Source organism: Aotus nancymaae, unplaced genomic scaffold (genome assembly GCF_030222135.1).
Source record: "Aotus nancymaae isolate 86718 unplaced genomic scaffold, 86718_ANA_hifiasm-v0.15.2.pri h1tg000040l, whole genome shotgun sequence".
Classification (NCBI taxonomy): Eukaryota; Metazoa; Chordata; class Mammalia; order Primates; family Aotidae; genus Aotus; species Aotus nancymaae.
Genome location: NW_026988454.1, coordinates 57,732,014 through 57,759,459, shown reverse-complemented (window position 1 = coordinate 57,759,459; position 27,446 = coordinate 57,732,014). Strand labels below are relative to the sequence as shown.

The following is a 27,446-nucleotide window of genomic DNA, read 5'->3' as shown; positions in this document are numbered from 1 at the left end:
CAACTAAGACCCTCTTGACTCTTAGCTGTCAAGGCTATGCTTATCTCAGAGACATGGGGAAGAAGGATGCCTTTTCACCCACGAATATTGGCAATATTGGTATCCTTCTAGCAGTGGGTAGAGGTACTGCTGCCTGCTTCTAACTTGTACTGCCTCTCCCAAAGAGGGAGCAGATAGTCTCCAGGAGGGCCTTTCTTTGTGGATTGGAGCTGGGAACTCCACAGCAGCAGAGATGGGGCTGTCGACTGCCATCTGATGGCCAAAAGTTTAATATACAGGGGGTGGGGTCCTTCTGCGAAGGCTGCGTGAGTTAAGGAAGGAGTGCCATACATGACTTTCTAACAGTGCCCCATTCAATTCTTACTAGGCTTTAAATAGCAGGCAAGCACATGTGTCTGAATTAGTAGGAGAAACTAAATAAAAAATCAGCTCTACATTATTTAACAAAATAAATTATAGATGATGAACTTTAAAACTGAATAAAAAACAATATGTTTATATATATAAATTTATACAAATATTTATATAAAATTTATACATATATCAATTTTTATATAGTTATATTTATATATGTCATCCTCTCAATTATTTATACATATATAAATGTCTTTCTCTCAATCAGACATTTATATAATTATATATAATATTATATATAATCAATCAATCCTCTCAATCAGACATTTATATATATAATATAATAATCCTCTCAGACATTTAATATATACATAAATGTCTGATTGAGAGGAGGACATATATAAATATAAGTATATATATATAACATTTATATATAGCTCTGTAAGTCTGTATATATATAATAAACTTATATTCTGGTTTTCTTCATTCAGTTTTAAACTGGACCTGTAACTTATTTTATAATGTATATATATTTATATAATATATAAAATATATGCATTTATATGATATATAAAATATGTCTATATACATTATATATATATAAATGCCTGATTGAGAGGAAGACTTTTTAAAGCCTAAAAGTGAAGGAAGAAAGCAACAAAGAGAAAATAATGATCTGACTGCAAAAATGTGAAAAAATACCTTTATATCAAAAACAGCAAGCTGACTTAGAAGACAAACCACCCAATTTGTAAAATAGATGAACAATGAGACTAATATAGAAAGTTTATACAGAGACTGTATAATTGATATAACCATTTAGAAAAATCGGCAAAAAACAAAAATAGTCACCTCAAAAAAGAAGAAATATAAATGGTTAACAAATATGAATATAAATTTCCTAACTAAAAATTAAAACAACAGAAAATACTGAGGAAACAATAACATGTATTTTGTATGTTACTGGGGAAACATAATTTGGAACAATTTTATGCAAAGCAATTTGACTCTGTCTATAGCTTCATATTTATTAATTTAGTAATTCCTATAAATCTCCAGGAATTCTAGAGAACTTGTGCAGTAACTTAAAATGAGGGTGAAAATATTTCCCAATGAAATAATATAATTAAATCATACATTATAAGTAAAAAAACATAAAAAAATTTTATATTATAGCTACTCTGTAATATCATATTACATATAATTATTATATAATGTTATATAATATAATGTTATATGCTCTTATGGTTCAAGTATGAATAGAAAAATTTTATAAGGATAAATAGCACAATGAGTAAATGATAAAATTTCACAGCTAAAATTGTAAGTAGAGAGCTTTTAAAAAAGAATTTATGATATGATAATGATTGTATCACATTGGAAACATTCAAACATTTTTCTTTGGGCTTTAATTGTATTTGACTCCCCATTTTCTATGTTTTCTTCTTCATTCTAGTAAATTGACTTCTGTTCTATATTTGTTCAGGTTAAATCCATAAGAAAGAATTTAGCGTTTTCCTCCTGAAGTTTCCAATTTTGGGGGTAATTTTAAGCATAAATATAAACATAATTAAATATAAACTAAATGAAAATGAGATCCACAAACATGGCATTAGCAGTTCACTTTGTTACCATCTTTATCAACTTTAGCAGCTCGATCAGAAAGGACATTTTCTGATTTTGTTTTGGCTTCTTCAGTGTCCTCTAAAAAACTGCTTCTCTCTCTTTGGGAGCCTTGAATGTACCCTGCAATGAAAGAATAATATACTTTATCAGCTCATCTATTTATATTAGGAATGATCTGGTCAATAAAATCAGCAATATATTATTTCTTTACCTTCATCAATTGACGAGTGTGTGTCCTCTAAGCTTTTATATGCATCTGTTGGGAGTACTCCAAACTCCATTTGTTCATACTGCCTTTGAAATTCTCTTAAAGCTGTTTCAGCTAAAATATAATAATGGGCAGTGTTAACAAAAGGTAGTTGGGGATAGGGAGACAGGTGGAGTGAGCAAAGGCCCTGCTTCAAAGTTAGACACACCTGAGTTTCAGTTCTGACTTACGAGCTGTAAGGGCTGTGTGGCTTTGGTAAACCACTTGATCTTTTTGTCTCAATTTCTAGGCAAAATGAGGATCTTCAAACCTAAAGCATTGCTGTGAGGATTAAATGAGGCAATAAATATAAACACTTGGAAAATGCTGGCACACAGGAAGGCTGTTCCATGTTAACTGCCATCCTCTGTATAATCATGTAATTTTTATGTTAAAAAACATCAATATTCTCCACTGACAAATTTTTCTTAAAAATATATTGGGGCAAAATTCAATAGCAAAAAATTCCAATTTAAAAAAATTTAAGTAGAGTTACTCCTATTGTCAGATTTAAAATACTAGTGAATTTGAAAAAGAAAATAAAAAGGCTTTTAAGTTTGCAGCATATGAGAGATAATCTATTTCTATATTCCAATGGGAGAAGGCAATTTGTGGAAAGCTGTAAAATCTATGATTTAATGTCATAATTTAATGTGAATGAAATATTACAGATCACTGTTCTTCCTCCAGGAGCCCAGCTAACTTCCTGCCTTGGTCCAAGTCTCAGTCAAATGTCCTCTCTTTGGAGATGTCTTCCCTGGGCATCCCAACACTTCAATATCCCTACTCCAATCACTGTCTGCCCCATTATATGTTATGTATATTTTTTCCATCTGTTCCCTTGGCTTTTTGTTTTGTTGTTGTTGTTCTTCACTCTTCTGCCCTCTATTAAATTGTGAGCACCAGAAGGACAGGGACTTCATGTGTCTTGTTTACATATGTATTGCTAGTGCCTAGAATCATGTCTAACTCAAGTATTTGTTGAATGAATTAATTCATTTTGTCCAGCCTTAAATAGGCTGAATAACAAGACACTTAAGTAGTCTGAGCCAATATTTCTCCAGCTTCAGTTTGTAAGTTGTCTGAGATATTTTAATATTTTTATTTTAAATTTTCATTTTGAAGCTAATATACTAAAAATATAACTTCACTCTGTATCATCTGGATAATTTGAATAGCATGCAATTTCAGAGCTGGTCTTTCTGTTGTTTTTTTGTAATCTCTTGGGCACCATGTTGAATTATTTTATTTGTTTATAGGCTAATGAGAAAGAAGAGAGGTAGATTTATTAGGCAAATGCTATGTTCTCATCTAGCAAAAACTCAGCATTGCCATGTAGGGAGAAGTAATTTCTTTGCTATTTAAACAGTTTTGAGCATGGAAAATGTGGGTAAGCCTCCCAATTTATGTAAAAAGTTAAAAAAAAAAAAACCTGAGAAAACTGATAGCAAGCTCTGACAAATAGAAAACACCTCTCCCCCCCACTATAAACCAGTCACAATTAGGAATGTAGGGGAAAAGTCCTAAATAAACAAACAAAAGTTAAAAAAATATATATAAGAATAATGAAACTGGGCAGAGTTGCTCATGCCTGTAATCCCAGCACTTTGGTAGGCCAAAGCAGGAGGATCATTGAGGCCAGCAGTTAAAGACCACCTTGGACACCATACTAAGATCCCTGTCTTTGTCAGAAAAAAAAAAAAATCATCATGATGAGATAAGGTTTATTTCAGAAATACAAAGAATTATTTAATGTTGGAAAACACATTAGTATAACTGATCAAGTCAATAGGTCAAAGAATTAAAAACTTAATGATTATCTTGAAAGATGCTGGCAATACATTTGATAATTTTCATTTTTCTTTTAATTGTATTATATTATTATTATTTTTTTTGAGACAAGGTCTTTCTCTGTTGCTCAGGCTGGAGTGTGGTGATATGATCATGGCTTGCTGCAGCTTCAACCTCCTGGGCTCAAGTGATCCTCCCACCTCAGCCTCCTGAGTAGCTGAGTCTACAGGTGTGAACCACTACACCCAACTAATTTCTTTTTTTTTTTTTTTGGTAGTAATAGTGTCTCCCTTTGTTGCCCAGGTTGGTCTTCAACTCCTGGCCTCAAGCAATCTTCCTACTTTGGCCTCCCAAAGCATTGGGATTACAGGTATGAGCCACTGAGCTTGACTGTATTTGGTAATTTTCTTTTGTTAAATACACATGTTCTGGGATACATGTGCTGATTGTTCAGGTTTGTTACATAGGTATACATGTGCCATGGTGGTGGTTTGCTGCATCCATCATCTATATTAGGTATTTCTCCTAATGCTATTCCTCCCCAATCCCCCCACCCCCTGCTATTCCTCCCTAGCTCCCCACCTGCAAGGCCTCAGTTTGTGATGCTCCCCTCCCTGTGTCCTTGTGTTCTCATTGCTCAACTCTCACTTATGAGTGAGAACATGCACATTGGTTTTCTGTTCTTGTGTCAGTTTGCTGAGAATGATGGTTTTCAGTTTCATCCATGTCCCTGCAGAGGACATGAACTCATCCTATTTTATGGCTGCATAGTATTCCATGGTGTATATGTGCCACCTTTTCTTTATCCAGTCTATCACTGATGGGCATTTGGGTTGGTTCCAAGTCTTTGCTATTGTGAACAGTGCTGCAATAAACATATGTGTGCATGTGTCTTTATAAGTGAATGATTTATAATCCTTTGGGTATATACTCAGTAATGGGATTGCTGGGTCAAATGGTATTTCTATTTCTACATCCTTGAGGAATCACCACATTGTCTTCCACAATGGCTGAAGTAATTTGCACTCCCACCAACAGTGTAAAAGTGTTCCTTTTCCTCCACATCCTCTCCAGCATCTGTTGTATCCTGATTTTTTAATAATCTCCATTCTAATTGGTGTGAGATGGGATCTCAATGTGGTTTTGATTTGCATTTCTCTAATGATCAGTGATGATGAGCTTTTTTTCATATGTTTGTTGGCTGCATAAATGTCTTCTTTTGAAAAGTGTCTGTTCATATCTTTTGCCCACTTTTTAATGGGTTTGTTGGTTTTTTCCTTGTAAATTTGTTTAAGTTCTTCATAGATTCTGGATATTAGCCCTTTGTCAGTTGGGTAGATTGCAAAAATTTTCTCCCATTCTGTAGGTTGCCAGTTCACTCTAATGATAGTTATTTTTTTGCTGTGCAGAAGCTCTTAAGTTTAATTAGATCCCATTTATCAATTTTGGCTTTTGTTGCCATGGCTTTTGGTGTTTTAGTCATGAAGTCCTTGCCCAGGCCTATGTCCTGAATGGTACTGCATAGGTTTTCTTCTAGAGTTTTTATGGTGTTAGGCCTAATGTTTAATTCTTTAATCCATCTAGAGTTAATTTTTGTTTTTTGTATAAGGTGTAAGGAAGGGATCTAGATTCAGCTTTCTGTATATGACTAGCCAGTTTTCCCAATACCATTTATTAAATAGGGAAACTGGATTTGGTAATTTTCAATATCCATTCCAGATAAAAATACTTAATAACCTCATGGAGAAACATTGACAAGGACCTCTTTAAAGATGCTCAGTATCACTATCACTATTTGACATTCTAGAACTGCTCACCTACATAATTAGTCAAGAAAGGAAATAAATATAAGTATTGGAAAAAGAGGGATTTAAACTATCCTTACTTCAAATTATATGATTAGCTCTCTGGAAAACCCAAGAGAATCAACTGAAAGTCCATCAACTAGAAAGTAAGCTTAATAAAGTGGATAGTTCTAAATAAATACATGGAAATCAAATAGTTTTCCAAAATACTGTTAATAACTACTTAGAAAATATTATTAAAAAGATCTCATTCAGTAGTAATAAAATGACAAAATATCTGAAAATAAGCTTATTAAGAAAAATGTGGACAATACATGAAGAAAGCTACAAAATATTATGGAATGACAAAATGTGACTAAAAAATGGAGATTACATATGTCTGCATGAAAAGATTTAATAGTAAATATGAGAATTCTTACCAGATTATTGTATAATATTTAATACAATTTTCCCATTTGGGATTTGTTGTAGAACTTGACAAAATTCTACAAGCATCTAGCATTTAGTACAGTTCCTGGCAAACAATAAGCACCCATTTCATGGAACAAACAAAGAAATAACCAGGAAAAAAATCTAAAACAAAATGTGTTGAGGGAGGATTTATATTATCACAAGATTCAAAATGCATTAGAAAGCTTTGATAATTACATTTTGTATTAAAGGTTGTACTATAAACATCAATAGAATAGAAATTTTAGAAGTTTATACATATACACACAAACTTAATATTAGGATAAAACTGGCATTTCAAACCTTCAGTAAAATTATGGATAATTTAGCAATTGTTATTTGTAACACTGACTCGCCATTTGAGAAAAATAATTAATTTAGAGATATATCTAATACAAAAGTTATTGCAATAATTACATCTTAATTAGAAAGAAGCTTTATTTCAAAATGAGTGAATGTAATTTTGTGTATACCATAGGATCACAATTAACTATTACAAACATGAATAGGAAAAAAGAGAGGAGTTAAGACCAAGAATATTCTTATTTCAAGTATGAGAGTGTTTTCCTTCTATCTGCTTTTTCTGATTTTCTGTGCTCAATTGAGAGACACAGGAAAGAAGAGCACATTGATTTGAATCACAATCACTTGCTGGCTGTCAGCTGTTACATAATCCCTCCGATACACTAGAATCGGCCATAAGAACGTCTACCAGGCTTGTCATGAGGATTAAATAAACTAATATATGCAGTGCAGTTAGCATAGCTCCAGCCTGTAGTAAATGCACCATGAATATTAGCTATTATTACTTTTGTCATCAGGAAAACATAATTAGGAAAAGAATATTTGAAATGGAGGCACTCATGGCCACATAGTGCACTGCTATAGCTTCTGGCAATCTGAACTGTGGTGACTGACTCTAGCTTTTGCTGAAGCTAATCCCAGATTTTGGATTTAGATCTTTGAAAGTGAGGAAGATCCCATGTAGTACATAGGAAATGCTGCATTAAGGGCATTCCATTAAGAGGAGAGGACTTTGGAAATGAGGGATCAAGTCTCAACTCTGCCACTTGCTGGGTGATTTTCAGGAAGCCATTCAACCTCCGTGAACCTTAGTTCCCTCAACTATAAAACTGGAGGAGAACAGTGTTAAGTGATCACTAAGGCTTCTTCTAGTTTCGTTGCATTAAACCAATATTTCCAAAATAGATTTAGTTACAATCAGGGATGACATATAAGTCTAAAACAAAAACAAGCTCCATAAGAGTCAGGAGGATTCTTGTTGTTTTAATGACTGGTGAATATAAAGGTGTAAATCCTGATCAAACAATCTGCCCAGTAAGGTAGACCCATTGGAGAAAGAAATCCAAATTTAGAGGCTCCCTCTGATTCATTTTGTTAGAGGTCTAGAATTGAATTTTTTTTGTCTGCTTATGCATTGGTTTATGTATATCCATTCCTTCAACCATTTGTTAACAGTCTATAATGCGTAAAGTGGCAAGATGAGCTAAACAAAGTCCTTGCTTTCAAGTAGCCAGGCTTAACTTTTACCTAAACTTAAAACATACATTTTAAAAAGATGTTTCACCTTGTTTTTTAGCTTGCAGTTCCGTGAGAAGCTTTTCTTTCACAACTTTAATCGCTGCTACAGTGGCCTCAGCTATAGTATTTTCTACTAATCTTTCACGGGCTTTATCAAAACGTGGCTGAACAAGTTGGGCATAGTCGACTACCTGCAAAGAATATTTCAGAAAATCAACATAAGCAGGAGTTATGTGTCTTTAAGTTTAATTAATATTTCCAGATCCCCATACTCCCATTCTGCTTTTCTTTTGGTAGGCTTACATTGTTTTATTCCATGCCAGTAAATCTTCATCCACGTCATCAGTTTTTAGTATCTGCATATTATTGCATCAGATGAATATATTACAACTTATTTAACTAAAATATCAACACATATATATGGTATACTATATATACATATATTATATACTATATATACTATTCATACGTATACATATACCTACACGTATATACTTGCTGGTAAGAGCACAACCATTAGGCATAGCAACTGGAAATACATATTCAAGCCTAAAATCCATGCATTTCCTTTGAACTATCAATTCTATTTATGGATTTTTCTAAAGAAACTGTCAAAGATATGTTCATAATTTTGTTCATCATAGCTTAGTTTATAGTAGCAAAAATGTATATACAAAAATATAGATATGGGCCGGGCGCGGTGGCTCACGCCTGTAATCCCAGCACTTTGGGAGGCCGAGGCGGGTGGATCACGAGGTCAAGAGATCGAGACCATCCTGGTCAACATGGTGAAACCCCGTCTCTACTAAAAATCCAAAAAATTAGCTGGGCATAGTGGCGCATGCCTGTAATCCCAGCTACTCAGGAGGCTGAGGCAGGAGAATTGCCTGAACCCAGGAGGCGGAGGTTGTGGTGAGCCAAGATCGCGCCATTGCACTCCAACCTGGGTAACGAGAGCGAAACTCCGTCTCAATAAAAAAAAAAAAAAACATATATATATATAGATATAGATATGTGTATGATATATTATGTATATTTTATACATTATATATATTATACATATTACATTATATGTTATATACATATACATCCCTATAAGGAAAAGAATCAGGAGTCTCCATATATACATATACATGCATATACATATATGCATATACTATATTTATATATGTATCATATATTAAGAATATATAATATATATTCTATATAATAATGTATACTATAGTATATTATACATAGTTAATATATAATATTACTATTAATATATAATATATCAATATTACTATTTATATATATTAGTATAGTGCTATATTAATATATTGCTATATATAAATATAATATATTAATATCAAATTGCATATATTAATATATAATATACACTGTATGCATGGTATCCTATATATAATATGTATATAATATAATGTGTATTATAGACATGTATATCTATATAGTATATATGATAATATGTATAAATGTAGATAATATATGTGTATAATAATATATAGATTACACATTATCTATATTTTGGTATATACATTTTTGCTAGTATAAACTTGGCTACTACGAACACAATTATCTACATATCTTTGATAGTTTCTTTAGAAAAATAAAACAGAATTGGCAGTTCAAAGGATATGCATGAACTTTAGGTTTGCATATGTATTTCAATTGCTATGCCTAATGGTTATACTCTTACTAGCAGTCTATGAGAATGTACCTCTCCCATCCTAGGTACACATCAAAATTTGTTTTTAATAGTAATCTTTTAACTATTGATATGACAAGCCTCTGTTTTTTGGCATCTCTCTATCAGGGAGGTGGTATCCTTTTGCTAATGTTTAATGGCTATTTGTATCTATTATTCTGTGAATTGCCTGTTTGGTTTTTTTCTCCTATTGGGGCTTTATCAGCATATTGATTCATCTTTTTATATTTTAAAATGATAATTCCTTTATCTGACACATATTGTGATGTGTTTAAAATAAGTCCACAAATCCCTTGACACGCCTCCCTTCAGAAGGTGGAGCCTAATTCTCCTCTTTAGTGTTACTAGATCTTAGTAGTGACTTGCTTTAAATAGAGTACGATGCAAGTGATAGTGGATGACTTTTGAGACTAAATCATGAAAGACATTATAGCTTCCTCCTTGGTTTACTCTCTCTGAGGGTAGTCAGTTGCTATGTCATGAGGACACACAAGCAGTCCTATGGAGAGATCTACATAGAAAGGAACTGAGGTCTCATTCATGTGACTGAGCCATCTTCCAGCCCCAGCCTACTGTCAGATGAATGCAGCACCAGATGACATCTTACCTGTAACCTCATGAAAGAACCTTGAACAGAATCACATAGCTAAGCCATTCCTGAATTCCTGACTCAGAGAAACTATGCAAGATAATAAATGCTTATTGTTGTTTCAAGCTGATAGGGTAATTTTTTATGCAGTAACAGATGATAGACACACATGACAAATATATACTCAATATTTTCCTTGTATGCTGTCAAAAGTTTTACTTTTCCTTCTAATTTTTTTCCTTCTAATTTATACTTTAAATAATACAAAATTACCTGGATATAACTTTTTATTCCCCAAATGATGAACTAGCAAGGAATCTTAGGTAAACACACACACACACACACACACACACAATTTCTTCTCCCACAGCCCTCCATAAACCTCCAAGAATTAGATAATACCTTTAAAAAATATGTTACTCATGTTATTTTGCTTATAAACAATTATTCACAATTATGTAGAATACAGTCATAGTTCTGTTCTTGCAGTAGGTTTTTTTTTTTTTTTTTTTTTTGGTGGGGATTGCTTAGTTTTCTATATATCTATATACCTATCAATAATGAATTCCCAAACTCTTCTTCACAAGTATGAATTTCTGCTTGAAAATACGCCAGGTAATCATCTTCCTGGAGCTATCTCTTCTGGAGCCATCTGGACTTCTACCCCGAACTGGATTGGTTATTTTCTAGGCTTCTAGGCCTGTAGAACAACTGACCTAATTGGCTCTCCCTCTCCAAACATCTTGGGATTCCCTTTCCCTCTTCCTTGTCAGGGACGCATGGATGCTTTTTTAAAAAAAATATATATTTTATTGCGTTTTAGGTTTTGGGGTACATGTGAAGAACACGCAAGATTGTTGCATAGGTACATATATGACAATGTGGTTTGCTGCCTTCCTCCCCATCACCTGTATCTGACATTTCTCCCCATGTTACCCCTCCTCAACTCCCTACCCCCCACTGTCCCTCCCCTAGTTCCCCATCACAGACCCCAGTGTGTGATGCTCCCCTCCCTATGTCCACATGTTCTCATTGTTCAACCCTCCTATGAGTGAGAACATGTGGCTGATTTTCTGTTCTTGTGTCAGTTTGCTGAGAATGATGGTTTCCAGCTTCAACCGTGTTCCTATAAAGGACACGAACTCATCGTTTTTTATGGCTGCATAGTATTCCATGGTGTATATGTGCCACATTTTCCCTGTCCAGTCTATCATCAATGGGCATTTGGGTTGGGTCCAAGTCTTTGCTATTGTAAACAGTGCTGCAATGAACATTCATGTGCATGTGTTTTTCTTTCAGATCTCATGTCTCCATCTTGGTTTAGGTCCTCATTCTGATGGACTATATCCTCTAGTAGCTTCTGACAAAGAATAGATGAGAGGTAATTTTTTGCATATATGACTGAAAATGCCCTCATTCTATCATTAGACTTTATTGGTCTGAATATAAAATCTTAGGCTGTCAGCCACTCCCCCCAAAAATTGTCTTCTGGCTTCTAGAGTTGTGGGTTGAGAAGTTTCATGCTATTGGAATTCCCAGTCCTTTCCATGGGACCCAGTTTTCCTCTCCAGAGTATTCTAGGCTCATTTTTACAGAAGCCTCTGGATCTTTGCCCCCATTGCCTTATAATTTCAAAGTGATGTGCCTTTGTGTGGGTCTTTGTCCATCCATTGTTCTGGGCATTTGCTATGTCATTTCTATCTGGAAGCATGTCCATCAATCTGGGAAATTTTCTGCAGTTATTTCTTTGGCACTATTCTTTTCTCTGGTAGCTCCTACAAGAATTCCTATATGGATAATGAACATTCTAGACTGACCTTGTAGTTTATTTCCTTTTGTATTCTTTTTCCATTTGTTTGTCAGTTTATACTAATTTCTAGAAGGTAACTTTAATTTCTATCTTTTAACTCTTTTTATTGAAGTTTTCATTTGTGTCATATTTTCTTTTTTCTTTCATCTTGCACATATTTTAATTTCAAAGGACCCAATTTTCCCCAAATGTTCCCTTTTCTGTTTCTAGCATCCTGTTTCAGTTTCTAGATTCAATAATTACTCTTATTTTCCAGAGTATATTAATAATTGGAAGCTTCATTTGCATGAGTATTGTTTGTTTAGTGCTTAGGTGATTTGGCTTGGGAATTGTATTGTGAAACTCTTAGACATCAGAAGGCCAGAAAGTGACCTTTATCTGAAACTCATTTTTCAAGGACATTTTCACTTGGTATATAATTCTAGGATAGCCTTTTTTTCTTTTAGTTGTTTGAAGCTCTTGTTTGATTGTTTTCTGATTGCCATTGCTTCTGATGACAAGTTGGCTATCATTTGTATCAATCTTTTTTTCTATTTAATATATCAATTTTTCTGTGGCTGCTTTAGGGCAGGTGTCCCCCACCCCCAGGCCACTGCAGGAAGTGAGCAGTCGATGAGCATTACTGCCTGAGCTCTGGTTCTTGTCAGATCAATGGCAGCATTGGATTCTCATGGGAGCATGAACCCTATTGTGAACTGCACATGTGAGGGATCTAGTTTGTGTGCTCCTTATGAGAATCTAATGCCTGAAGATCTGAAGTGGAACGGTTTCATCCTGAAACCATCCTCTACCCCAGCAACCCAGTCTGTGGAAAAACTGGGTCGCTGGGGTGGAGGATGAAACCATGAAACCAGTTCATGGTGCCAAAAAGGTTGGGGACTGCCGCTTTAGGTGTTTTCAGCATTAAATATGATGTGTGTAGGTGTGGTTTTCCTTGTATTTATCCTGCTTGGGGCTTACTGAGCTTCTTGGAGCTATAAGTCAATCTAAATTTTTCGGTTTTTGCTAGGTTTCTTAATTTAAGTAATGTTGGCAATGATATCTTCAAGTATATTTTTTTCTGTCCTATATTCATTATCATCCTCTTCTGGGACTCCACGGACTCACATTAGTCCATTTGATTTATCCCACAGGTCCCTGAAGCTCTACTCATTTCTTTCAATATTTTTTTCTCCCTTTGTTCTTCAGACTGGAAATGTTTTATTGATCTGTTTTCAATTTCTTACACAAATTCCAATCTGCTGTCAAGCTAATTCAGTAAAATGTTGTTTTGTTTTTGTATTTTTAGTGCAGGATTTCCATTTGGTTCTGTTTTAAATAGTTTTTAAATTTATCTTATGAGATTCTCTATTCTCTTACAAAGACCTTAAGTATATTTATAATAGCCACTTTAAAGATTTTATCTGCCAAATCCAACCCAGTCCATTTCAGGGCCAGTTTCTATTGTCTCCTTTTTTCTTGATATGGGTAACATTTTCCTGTTTCTTTGCATGTCTTGTAATGTTCCATTACATGTTGGACATGATACATTATTAGGGACTTTGAATTCTATTATCTTCCTCTGAAGACTGTCAGTGGTGACTTTTGTTCTATCAGGCAGTTTAATTATGGGTATGTGTTGCTTAACAATGGGGATACATTCTGAGAAATGTGTCATAGGGTGATTTTGTTGTCATGCAAACAGCATTGAGTGTAGTTACACAAGTTTAGATGGTACAGCTTACTATATACCTAGGCTATATGGTATAGCCTATTGCTTCTAGGCTATAAACCTGTACAGCGTGTTGCTGTACTGAATTTTGCAAGCAACTCTAATACAGCGTTAAGAATTTGTATGTCTAAACATATCTAAATATAGAAAAGTTACTGTACAAATATGGCATAAAATTTTTTTAAATGCTACACCTGTATAGGGAATTTACCATGAATGAAACTTGCAAGACTAGAAGTTGATCTGGGTGAGACAGTGAGTGGTCAGTGAATAAGAAGGCCTGAGATATTACTGTATACTACTGTAGACTTTATAAGCAATGTATACTTAGGCTACACTAAATTTATTTTTTTTCTTTGTTCAATAATAAGTTAACCTTATCTTATTATAGCTGTTTTACTTTATAAACTTTTAAAATATTTAAACTTTTTGACTCTTTTGTAACAGTGCTTAGCTTAAAACACAAACTCATTATACAGATGTACAAAATAGTTTCTTTGTATCTTTTTATTATTATTATTATTATACTTTAAGTTCTGGGGTACATGTGCAGAATGTGCAGGTTTTTACATAGGTATACATGTGTCATGGTGATTTGCTGCATCCATCACCCCATCATCTACATTATGTATTTCTCCTAATGCTATCCCTTCCTTATCCCCCTAACCCCTGATTTCCCTCCCCTAGACCCCCACCCACTGACAGGCCCCAGTGTGTGATGTTCCCCTCCCTGTGTCCATGTGTTTTCATTATTCAACACCCATTTATGAGTGAGAACATGTGGTGTTTGGTTTTCTCTTCTTGTGTTACTTTGCTGATAATGATGGTTTCCAGCTTTACCCATGTCCCTGCAAAGGACATGATCTCATGCTTTTCTATGGCTGCATAGTATTCCATGGTGTATATGTGCCATATATATATATATATATTTTTTTTTTGAGACAGAGTTTCACACTGTCACCCAGGCTGTAGTGCAGTGGCACAATCTCGGCTCACTGCAATCTCTGCCTCCTGGGCTCAAGCAATTCTCCTGCCTCAGGCTCCTTAGTAGCTGGGACTACAGGCATGCATCACCACGCTCAGCTTTTTTTTTTTTTTTTTTGTATTTTTACTAGAGATGGGGTTTCACCATGTTGGACAGGATGGTCTCTATCTCCTGACCTTGTGATCCGCCCACTGTGGCCTCCCAAAGTGCTGGGATTACAGGTGTGAGCCACTGCACCCGGCCTTCTTTATCTAGTCTGTCATTGATGGGCATTTGGGTTGGTTCCAAGTCTTTCCTACTGTGACCAGTGCCACAGTAAAAATACATGTGCATGTGTCTTTATAATAGAACGATTTACAATCCTTTGAGTATGTACCCAGTAATGGGATTCCTGGGTCAAATGGCATTTCTGGTGCTAGATCCTTGAGGAATTGCCACACTGTCTTCCACGATGGTTAAACTAATTTACACTCCCACCAACAGTGTAAAAGCATTCCTATTTCTCCACATCCTCTCCAGCGTCTCTTGTATCCTGATTTTTTAATGATTACCATTCTAACTGGCGTGAGATGGTATCTCAATGTGGTTTTGATTTTCATTTCTTTAATGACCAGTGATGATGAGCTTTTTTTTCATACATTTGTTGGCTGCATAAATGTCTTCTTTTGAGAAGTGTCTGTTTACATGCTTTGCTCACTTTTTAATGGGGTTGTTGGGTTTTTTTTTTCTTATAAATTTGTTTAAGTTCTCCATAGATTCTGGATATTAGCCCTTTGTCAAATGGACAGATTGCAAAAATTTTTTCCCATTCTGTTGGTTGCCGGTTCACTCTAATGATAGTTTCTTTTGCTGTGGAGAAGCTCTTAAGTTTAATTAAATCCCATTTGTCAATTTTGGCTTTTGTTGCCATTGCTTTTGGTGTTTTAGTCATGAAGTCCTTGCCCATGCCTATGTCCTCAATGATATTGCCTAGGTTTTCTTCTAGGGTTTTTATGATGTTAGGTCTTATGATTAAATCTTTAATCCATCTGGAGTTAATTTTTGTATAAGGTACAAGGAAGGAATTCAGTTTCAACTTTCTGCATATGGCTAGCCAGTTTTCCCAACACCATTTACTAAACAGGGAATCCTTTCCCCATTGCTTGTTTTTGTCAGATTTGTCAAAGGTCAAATGGTTGTAGATGTGTGTCATTAATTCTGAGGCCTCTGTTCTGTTCCATTGGTCTATATCTCTGTTTTGGTACCAGTACCATGCTGTTTCAATTACTGGAGACTTGTAGTACAGTTTGAAGTCAGGAAGCGTGATGCCTCCAGAATTTTTTTTTTTTTTTTTTGCTTAGGATTGTCTTGGCTATGCAGGCTCTTTTTTTGGTTCCATATAAAATTTAAGGTGGTTTTTTTCCAATTTTGTGAAGAAAGTCAATGGTAGCTTGATGTGGATAGCATTGAATCTATAAATTACTTTGGGTGTTACAGCCATTTTCACGATACTGATTCTTCCTAACCATGAGCATGGAATGTTTTTCCATCTGTTTGTGTCTTCTCTTATTTCCTCACTCTATGAGCTTTTTTCTATTTTTAAGTTTTTTTGGTAAAAACAAAGACACAAACACATACATTAGCCTAGCCCTCCACAGGGTCATGATTTTCAGTATCACTGTCTTCCTCCTCTACATCTTGTACCACTGGAGGGTCTTCAGGGACAATAACATACATAGAGTGTCGTCTCCCATGACAACAATGCCTTCTGGAATATCTCCTGAAGGACCTGCTTGAGACTGTTTTACAGTTAACTTTTTCTATAAGTAGAAGAATACATTCTAAAATAATGATTAAAAGTATGATGTAGTAAATACATAAACCAGTAACATCATTGTTAATTATCTTCATCAAGTATTACATAACTGTACATAATTGTATGTGCTATGCTTTTATACATCTGGCAGCACAGTAGGTTTGTTTATAGCAGTACCACAGACACATGAGTAACTTGTGCTATGATGTTACAATGGCTACGACTTCACTAGGCAATAAGAATATTTCAACTCCATTATAATCTTATGGGACCACTGTTGTATATGCAGTCTGTCGTTGATGCAGCACATAACTCTATTGGTTTACCATACTGAACTTCTGTTTTTTGTTTTTTTTTTTTTTTTGAGACAATCTCTCCTTGTTACCCAGGCTGGAGTGTAGTGGTGTGATTTCTGCTTACTGCAACCTGCGCCTCCTGGGTTCAAGTGATTCTCCTGCCTCAGCCTCCCAAATAGCTGAGATTACACGTGTGCACCACCATACCTGGCTAATTTTTGTATTTGTAGAGACAGGGTTTTGCCATGTTGGCTAGATTGGTCTCAACCTCCTGGATTCAAGTGAACCATCCTCCTCAGCCTCCCAAAGTGCTGCGATTACAGACCACTGTGCCTGGCCTGAACTTCTGTTTTACGTTTTATTAAATCCAATATTTGCAAAGCCCTCAAGTGTTTCCCATTTTGATAGGACTCAATCTCCAAATTCATCCCCCCAGATTTTATTGAGGAGGGGTTTTAGGCTTGGTGAGAGAGGTGTAGAGTAGACCTTAATCTAGGCTGTGGCCCATACTCCCAAGGATGGCCTTCTCAGTCTGTCAGCTTGGTGTTCTGGTAATAAGGTCTCTCCTTCGTGACTGGGCCAGATGTCTCGAGTCTCAGTACTGCTCAAGCTCCAGTATGTATTCTGTTCACAACCTGGAGGAGCCATCCTTTGATAAGCTTTGTGAAGTCTTCTTTGTGAAGCTCTTGGCTACACAGACTTGGGCCTCACTCTCACCCTACTCACAAGCAGCTCCTTTCTCTCTGCTGCTCCGCTTCACAGTGCAGGCTGCTTCAGAACTCAGCTCAGCCTTCTCAGTCCCGTGGAAACACCATGTTCTACTTGTCCTGTCAGGAAACTGTCTACACCCATGCAGACAATTGCGGTAACCAAGCAGCTCACCTCATGAGTTTCTCTTCCCTCAGGGATCACGCAGTAGGAGGGCTAGTTCCTCTGACATGGCTGGAATGTAAAGATTCTTAAGAAGATGGTAGCAATGTACAGTTCCTTCAATAGTTTTTAAAACTTCCCATTCATGCATGTTCTCATTAGAGAACATTCTTTTCTGGTCATTCTTTTTTGGTCATTCTTTTTATATGGGTGAAAATTTTCATCTTACTATTATTTTAATTTACGTTATTTATCTCCTGATGAGGTTAGGCATCTTTTACAAGTTTTTTCCACTGACAACTCATCTTCTGTGGTTTTCTCTAGCTATCTGTTGCCTATTTTCCTAGTGTTGCCTTTTTCCTTTTGATCTGTAGGTGCTCAATGTGTACAGTGCCAGAAACACTTTTTTAGTTATACTTGTTTCAAAGATCTCCAGGCTACTGGGTTTCATTTTAAAAAATAGAGGCCTTGTATCAGAGAGAAATGTTTTATACTTTTATGAAATATAATTATCAATCTTAAAAAATTATTTCGGGACATTAATTGTCTAATTGTTGCATTAAAAAGTACCTAAAAACTTAATGACTTAAAATGAACAAAAATAATTATTTCAGTTTCTGAGGGTCAGAAATAATTTTTCATGATTTTATTTTATTTTACTTTTTTAGAGACAGGGTCTCACCATTTTGCCTAGGCTGGCCTCAAACTCCTGGACTCAAGGGATCCTCCTGCCTCAGCCTCCCAAAGTGCTGGAGTTACAGGCATGAGCCACCATGCCCAGCTCATTTTTCATTGTTTTAAATGGGAAATTTATAATGCATTATACCTAGATTCAAATTCTATAATGTAACTAAAACATAAGCAAAGCCCTATTACAAGTAATAGGCAATCATATTTGGGTGCAAAATGGTTAAAATATCATTATGTGATCACCAAACAGTTAACATGATTGGTGGTACACACCCTGTTTTCCATGTAGTAAAATGGCCTTTCTTAGGGCCGGGAACACTTAAGACTCTGTTACTGACACATGAGGAAGTTTTCTAAACACTTATCCTTGATTTTGACATTCCACCAATTACATTTGCAATGTATCACACCATCTTTCCTGAATATTATAAATTTAAAATGTAGAATTTTGTTTTGGAGATGTAAATATAACCAGTGTTTGAAAATGTTGTATTAAGAGATATGTATGGTCTATGATGTTTGTACATTAAAAACCAAGTGATGCTTTACAGGATAATGTGGAAATACATTTTAAAGGTATGTTGGAATTGTAAGACCCTTGCATTATCTAAGAAGTGTAAAAGTACCAATTTATATTAGAAGTAATATGTCAGGCATTATTTCTTGGGTGACTCTTTAAAGAAAATAATATATAACATGCAAGATAATAGAGGGAAGTTTTAATTAGTTAAAAATGATATTACCTATGATAGCATCAAAACGCATCAAATATGTAGAGGTTTGTGTAAATTTCTACACAGAAAGCTCTAAATTATTACTAATGTAAATGAAATAGGGGCTAAATAAATGGTAAAATGTATCATATTTATGGACTAGAAGAGTCAATATTGTAAAGATGTCCATTTCTCCAGCTGATTGATAAATGTGATGCTATCCTAGTTAAAATCCCAAAAGATTTTTCTATATAAAATTTCTCTCTATAAAATCAGAGAGGTTCAGAATTGTGGTTCACACTTGTAATCCACGTGCATTGGGAGGCTGAAGTGGGAGGATCATTTAAGGCAAGGAGCTCCCGAGATCAGCCAGGGCAACATAGCAAGACCCCATCTCTACAAAAAATACAAAGATTAGCCAGGCATGGTGGTGTGCATCTGTCATACCAGCTACTCAGGAGGCTGAGGTGGGAGGATGGTTTGAGACCAGGAGTTAGAGGATGCAGTGAACTATGATGGCACCATTGCACTTCAACCTGAGCAACAGAGCAAGATCTTGTCTCAAAAAGAAATGAAGTAAAAAAGAAATAGATCACTGAGTCCCAAAACAGACACACACATGTATAAAGACATGATATAAGACAAAGGGGGCAAAACAGTTGATAAAGGATGATCTTTTCTTCAGTGATCCTGAAATGGCCGAATATCTATATGGGAAAAAGTAAAACTTACCCTGTCCTTCACATTATAAGAAAGTCAAGTCTAAGTGGATTATATATCTAAATGTGAAAGTCAAAACAATAGAGCTTTTAGAAGTTAATATAGGACAATATCCTCATGATGTTTAGGTGGAAAAATTTTCTTAAGTGTGACATAAAAAGCACTAATGATAACAGACAAGGTTAATAAATCATTATCCATTGAAATCAACAACTTCTGTTTATTAAAAGATGCCATTACAAAAGTGAAATGGCCAAAATCTCCTTAAGCTGATAAGCAACTTCAGCAGTCTCAGGATACAAAATCAATGTGCAAAAATCACAAGTATTTCTATATATCAATAACAGACAAACAGAGAGCCAAATCATGAGTGAACTCCTATTCACAATTACTACAAAGAGAATAAAATACCTAGGAATACAACAAGGGATGTGAGGGACCTCTTCAAGGAGAGTTGGAAACCACTGCTCAAGAAAATAAGAGAGTACACAAACACATTGAAAAATATTCCATGCTCATGGATAGGACAAATCAATACTATGAAAATGACCATACTGCCCAAAGTAATTTATAGATTTGATGCAATCTCCATCAAGCTATCATCGACTTTCTTCACAGAATTGGAAAAAATCACCTTAAATTTCATATGGAACCAAAAAAGTCCTGCATAGCCAAGACAATTGTAAGCAAAAAGAACAAAGCTGCAGGCATCATGCTACCTGACTTTAAACTATACTACAAGGCTACAGTAACAAAAACAACATGGTACTAGTACCAAAACAGAGATATAGACCAATGGAACAGAACAGAGGCCTCAGAAATAACACCACACATCTACAACCATCTGATCTTTGACAAACCTGACAAAAACAATGAGGAAAGAACTCCCTATTCAATAACGTTGCTGGGAAAACTGGTTAGCCATATGTCAAAATTAACTCCAGATAGATTAAAGACTTAAACATAAGACCTAAAGCCATAAAAACCCTAGAAGAAAACCTAGGCAATACCATTTAGGACATAGGCACAGGCAAGGACTTCATGACTAAAATACCAAAAGCAATAGTAACAAAGGCCAAAATTGACAAATGGGACTTAATTAACCTAAACAGCTTCTGCACAGCAAAAGAAATGATCATCAGAGTGAACAGGCAACCTACAGAATGGGAGAAAATTTTTGCAATCTGTTCATTTGACAAAGGGCTAAAATCCAGAATCCACGAAGATCTTAAACAAATTCACAAGAAAAATAAAAACAAACAACCCCATCAAAAAGTGGGCAATGGATATGAACAGATGCTTCTCAAAAGAAGACATTTATGCAGCCAACAAACATGAAAAGAAGCTCATCATCACTGGTCATTAGAGAAATGCAAATCAAAACCACATTGAGATATCATCTCACATCAGTTAGAATGGCAATCATTTAAAAGTGTGGAAACAACAGATGTTGGAGAGGATGTGGACAAATAGGAACACTTTTACACTGTTGGTGGAGTGTAAATTAGTTCAACCATTGTGGAAGACAGTATGACGATTCCTCAAGGATCTAGCACCAGAAATGCCATTTGACCCAGCAATCCCATTACTGGGTATATACTCAAAGGATTATAAATCATTCTACTATAAAGACACAGGCACACGTATGTTTACTGTGGCACTGTTCACAATAGCAAAGAGTTGGAACCAAATGCCCATCAGTGAAAGACTGGATTAAGAAAATGTGGCACGAGAGGGAGATCCAAGATGGCCGATTAGGAGGAACTCGCGAATGCAGCTCCGAGAGAAAGCGCAGAGGGTGAGTGGACGCCGCATTTCCAGACGGATATTTACTGCCCACAGACCAGGAGATTCACAGGGGGAAGAGCACCACAGGTCGCCAGCGCTGCTGGCTTGAGTGGCGCGGCCGCCGCTAGGCCTGCACCCTGAGGCAGGGAGCAGCGGCTCCTTCTGCAGAGTGAGTGCGACTGAGTCCTCTGTAAGCCAGCAAGGGGAGCTGAAACAGGGAGTCAAGCCAGGAAATTCCCCGGACAAAAACGCGCCACGAATCTCAGAGCCGCCGCTTCAGCAACGGCTCACTGGGCAGCGGATTTTTACTGCCCACAGACCAGGAGATTCACAGGGGAAAGAGCCCCACGGGTCGCCAGTGTGGCTGGTTTGACTGGCGCAACCGCTCGGCCTGTGCCCTGAGGCAAGGGAAGTGGCTCCTCCTGCAGAGTGAGTGAAACCGAGTCCCCGAGTCCCCGGTAAGCCAGCAAGGGGAGCTGAAACAGGGAGACAAGACAGGACACTCCTGGGCAAAGAAAGCGCCTCAGGAAACACAACTGAACCCGGGTCGGTCCAGCTCTGTGGGGGAGGGGCGCCCTCCATTGGGACACACCCTGCAGTTCCTAGGGCAATTTGCCGCAACGAAGGTAACCCGCCACTACAGAGACTCCGTCACTACAGGGGCGGGCCATCATAGCGGAAACAGTTCTAACTATGCCCATATAAACAAGACTGCAGGAAAGTTCACAAGGAAGCTGGGCGGAGCCCACAGCAGCTCAGCGAAGCCTCTACAGGCTGAGTGCGACTAGGCTGCCACCTTGTGGGCAGGGAAAGCAACAACAAGACAGCGGAAAATCATAACTCCCTAAATCCCCGGGACAGAACACCGGGAGGGAAGAAAAAGGGGGTTTATGAGTTCTGCTGCTGCAGACTTAAAATTACCAAAATCAGAAAGACAGCAACTACAAAGTCGATAGGTGGATAAATCAACAAATATGGGAAGAAACCAGCGCAAAAAGGATGAAAACACCCAAAATCAGAACACTTCTCCTCCTACAAGGGAGCACAACTCCCCACCAGCAAGGGAACAAGTCTGGATGGAGAATGAGTGTGAGGAAATGACAGAATCAGCTTTCAGAAAGTGGATAATAAGAAACTTTCGTGAGCTAAAAGAACATGTTCTAACCCAATGCAAAGAAACTAAGAACCTTGAAAAAAGACTTGACGAAATGCTAACAAGAATGGACAACTTAGAGAGGAATATGAGTGAATTGATGGAGCTGAAAAACACAACACGAGAACTTCGTGAAGCATGCACAAGTTTCAACAGCCGAATTGACCAAGCAGAAGAAAGGATATCAGAGGTAGAAGATCAACTCAATGAAATAAAACGAGAAGGCAAGATTAGAGAAAATAGGGTAAAAAGGAATGAACAAAGCCAACAAGAAATATGGGACTATGTGAAAAGACCTAATCTACGTTTGATAGGGGTACCTGAATGTGACGAAGAGAATGCATCCAAGCTGGAAAATACTCTCCAGGATATTATCCAGGAAAACTTCCCCAACCTAGCAAGGCAGGCCAATATTCAAGCCCAGGAAATACAGAGAACACCACAAAGATATTCCCCTACAAGAGCAACACCAAGGCACATAATCATCAGATTCACCAGGGTTGAAATGAAGGAGAAATTACTAAGGGCAGCCAGAGAGAAAGGTCGGGTTACCCACAAAGGGAAGCCCATCAGACTCACTGCAGATCTCTCAGCAGAAACCCTACAGGCCAGAAGAGAGTGGGGGCCGATATTTAACATCCTTAAAGAACAGAACTTTCAACCCAGAATTTCATATCCAGCCAAACTAAGCTTCATAAGTGAAGGAAAAATAAAATCCTTTGTGAACAAGCAAGAACTCAGAGATTTCACCATCACCAGACCACCTTTACAAGAGCTCCTAAAGGAGGCACTACACATAGAAAAGAACAACCAGAACCAGCCACTCCAAAAACACATGAAACAGTAAAGAGCATCAACACAATGAAGAATCTGCATCAACCAATGGGCAAAACAGCCAGCTAGCAACAAAATGACAGGATTAAATTCACACATAACAATATTAACCCTAAATGTAAATGGACTAAATGCCCCAATCAAAAGACACAGACTGGCAAACTGGATAAAAAGCCAAAACCCATCAGTGTGCTGTATCCAGGAAACCCACCTCACATGCAAGGATACACAAAGACTCACAATAAAGGGATGGAGGAAGATTTACCAAGCAAACGGAGAGCAAAAAAAAGCAGGAGTTGCAATTCTCATCTCTGACAAAATAGACTTTAAAGCAACAAAGATCAAAAGAGACAAAGAAGGACATTACATAATGGTAAAGGGATCAATGCAACAAGAAAAGCTAACGATCCTAAATATATATGCACCTAATACAGGAGCACCCAAATATATAAGGAAAGTTCTTAAAAAATTACAAAGAGACCTAGACTCCCACACAATAATAGTGGGAGACTTCAACACCCCATTGTCAATATTAGACAGATCAACGAGACAGAAAATTAACAAGGATATCCAGGACTTGAACTCAGACCTGGAACAAGCAAACCTAATAGACATTTACAGAACTCTCCACCCCAAATCCACAGAATATACATTCTTCTCAGCACCACATCACACCTACTCTAAAATTGACCACATCATTGGAAGTAAATCGCTCCTCAGCAAATGCAAAAGAACGGAAACCATAACAAACAGTCTCTCAGACCACAGTGCAATCAAGTTAGAACTCAGAATTCAGAAACCAACCCAGAACCGCACAGCTTCATGGAAAATGAACAACTTTCTCCTGAATGTAGACTGGATAAACACTGAAATGAAGGCAGAAATAAAGATGTTCTTCGAAACCAATGAGAACAAAGACACCACATACCAGAATCTCTGGGACACATTTAAAGCAGTCTCTAGAGGAAAATATATAGCAATAAGTGCCCACATGAGAAGAAAGGAGAGATCTAAAATTGACACCCTATCATCAAAATTGAAAGAGCTAGAGGAGCAAGATCAAAAAAACTGAAAACCTAGCAGAAGACAAGAAATAACTAAGATCAAAGCAGAATTGAAGGAGATAGAGACACGAAAAACCCTACAAAAAATCAATAAATCCAGGAGCTGGTTTTTTGAAAAGATCAACAAAATAGACAGACCACTAGCCAGACTAATAAAAAAGAAAAGAGAGAATAACCAAATAGATGCAATAAAAAATGATAAAGGGGATATCACCACAGATGCCACAGAAATTCAAACCATCATCAGAGATTATTACAAGCAACTCTATGCACATAAATTAGAAAACCTGGAAGAAATGGATAAATTCCTGGACACTTGCATCCTCCCAAGCCTAAACCAGGAAGAAGTTGAAACCCTGAATAGACCAATAACAAGGGCTGAAGTCGAGGCAGCAATTAAGAGCCTACCAGCCAAAAAAAAGCCCAGGTCCAGATGGGTTCACAGCCGAATTCTACCAGATATACAAAGAGGAATTGGTACCATTCCTACTGAAACTATTCCAAATAATCCAAAAAGAGGGAATCCTTCCCAAATCATTTTATGAGACCAACATCATCCTAATACCAAAACCCGGCAGAGACTCAACAAGAAAAGAAAACTACAGGCCAATATCCATGATGAACATAGATGCAAAAATCTTCAATAAAATACTGGCAAGCCGATTGCAACAGCACATCAAAAAGCTTATCCACCATGATCAAGTAGGATTCATCCTGGGGATGCAAGGCTGGTTCAATATACGCAAGTCTATAAATGTAATTCACCACATAAACAGAACCAAAGACAAAAACCACATGATTATCTCAATTGATGCAGAGAAGGCCTTCGACAAAATTCAACAGCCCTTTATGCTAAAAACTCTCAATAAACTAGGTATTGACGGAACGTATCTCAAAATAATAAAAGCTATTTATGACAAACCGACAGCCAATATCATACTGAATGGGCAAAAACTGGAAGCATTCCCTTTGAAATCAGGCACTAGACAAGGATGCCCTCTCTCACCACTCCTATTCAATATAGTACTGGAAGTTCTAGCCAGAGCAATCAGGCAAGAAAAGGAAATAAAGGGTATTCAATTAGGAAAGGAGGAAGTCAAATTGTCTCTATTTGCAGACGACATGATTGTATATCTAGAAGACCCCATCGTCTCAGCCCAAAATCTCCTGAAACTGATAAGCAACTTCAGCAAAGTCTCAGGATACAAAATCAATGTGCAAAAATCACAAGCATTCCTATACACCAATAACAGACTTAAAGAGAGCCAAATCAAGAACGAACTGCCATTCACAATTGCTACAAAGAGAATAAAATACCTAGGAATACAACCAACAAGGAATGTAAAGGACTTGTTCAAGGAGAACTACAAACCACTGCTCAACGAAATAAGAGAGGACACAAAAAGATGGAGAAACATTCCATGTTCATGGTTAGGAAGAATCAATATTGTGAAAATGGCCATACTGCCCAAAGTAATTTACAGATTCAACGCTATCCCCATCAAGCTACCAATGACCTTCTTCACAGAACTGGAAAAAACCACCTTAAACTTCATATGGAACCAAAAGAGAGCCCGCATAGCCAAGTCAATTCTAAGCAAAAAGAACAAAGCAGGAGGCATCACACTACCCGACATCAAACTATACTACAAGGCTACAGTAATCAAAACAGCATGGTACTGGTACCAAAACAGAGATATAGATCAATGGAACAGAACAGAGGCGTCGGAGGTGACACAACATATCTACAACCACCCGATCTTTGACAAACCTGACAAAAACAAGCAATGGGGAAAGGAATCCCTGTTCAATAAGTGGTGTTGGGAAAACTGGCTAGCCATATACAGAAAGCAGAAACTTGACCCCTTCCTGACACCTTACACTAAAATTGACTCCAGATGGATTAAAGACTTAAACATAAGACCTAACACCATAAAAACCCTAGAAGAAAACCTAGGCAAAACCATTCAGGACATAGGCGTAGGCAAGGACTTTATGACCAAAACACCAAAAGCATTGGCAACAAAAGCCAAAATAGACAAATGGGACCTGATCAAACTCCACAGCTTCTGCACGGCAAAAGAAACAGTCAATAGAGTGAATCGGCAACCAACAGAATGGGAAAAAATTTTTGCAGCCTACCCGTCAGACAAAGGGCTGATATCCAGAATTTACAACGAGCTAAAAAAGATTTACAAGAAAAAAACAAACAAGCCCATTCAAAAATGGGCAAAGGATATGAACAGGTACTTTACAAAAGAAGACATACATGAAGCCAACAAACATATGAAAAAATGCTCATCATCACTGGTCATTAGGGAAATGCAAATCAAAACTACGTTGAGATACCATCTCACGCCAGTTAGAATGGTGATCATTAAAAAATCTGGAGACAACAGATGCTGGAGAGGATGTGGAGAAATAGGAACACTTTTACACTGTTGGTGGGAGTGTAAATTAGTTCAACCATTGTGGAAAACAGTGTGGCGATTCCTCAAGGACCTAGAAATAGAAATTCCATTTGACCCAGCAATCCCATTACTGGGTATATATCCAAAGGATTATAAATCGTTCTACTATAAGGACACATGCACACGAATGTTCATTGCAGCACAGTTTACAATAGCAAAGACCTGGAACCAACCCAAATGCCCATCGATGATAGACTGGACAGGAAAAATGTGGCACATATACACCATGGAATACTATGCAGCCATCAAAAACGATGAGTTCGCGTCCTTTGTAGGGACATGGATGAACCTGGAAACCATCATTCTCAGCAAACTGACACAAGAACAGAAAATCAAACACTACATGTTCTCACTCATAGGTGGGTGTTGAACAATGAGAACACATGGACACAGGGAGGGGAGCACTATACACTGGGGTCTGTTGGGGGGGAGAGGGG

The 27,446-nt window shown here is 36.9% G+C and overlaps 1 protein-coding gene across 1 annotated transcript in view; it reads right to left on the bottom strand.

Annotated features, from left to right (window-relative positions):
* The window catches only part of AK9 (adenylate kinase 9), a 218,214-nt gene that overhangs the window by 124,842 nt on the left and 65,926 nt on the right, over positions 1–27,446 (bottom strand). The window contains exons 13-15 of the mRNA XM_012438434.2: positions 7,862–8,006; positions 2,192–2,302; positions 1,987–2,100 (exon numbers count right to left, since the gene is read on the bottom strand). Of these exons, the coding sequence (XP_012293857.2) occupies positions 1,987–2,100; positions 2,192–2,302; positions 7,862–8,006 (370 nt within the window). The remainder of the gene's footprint in view (positions 1–1,986; positions 2,101–2,191; positions 2,303–7,861; positions 8,007–27,446) is intronic.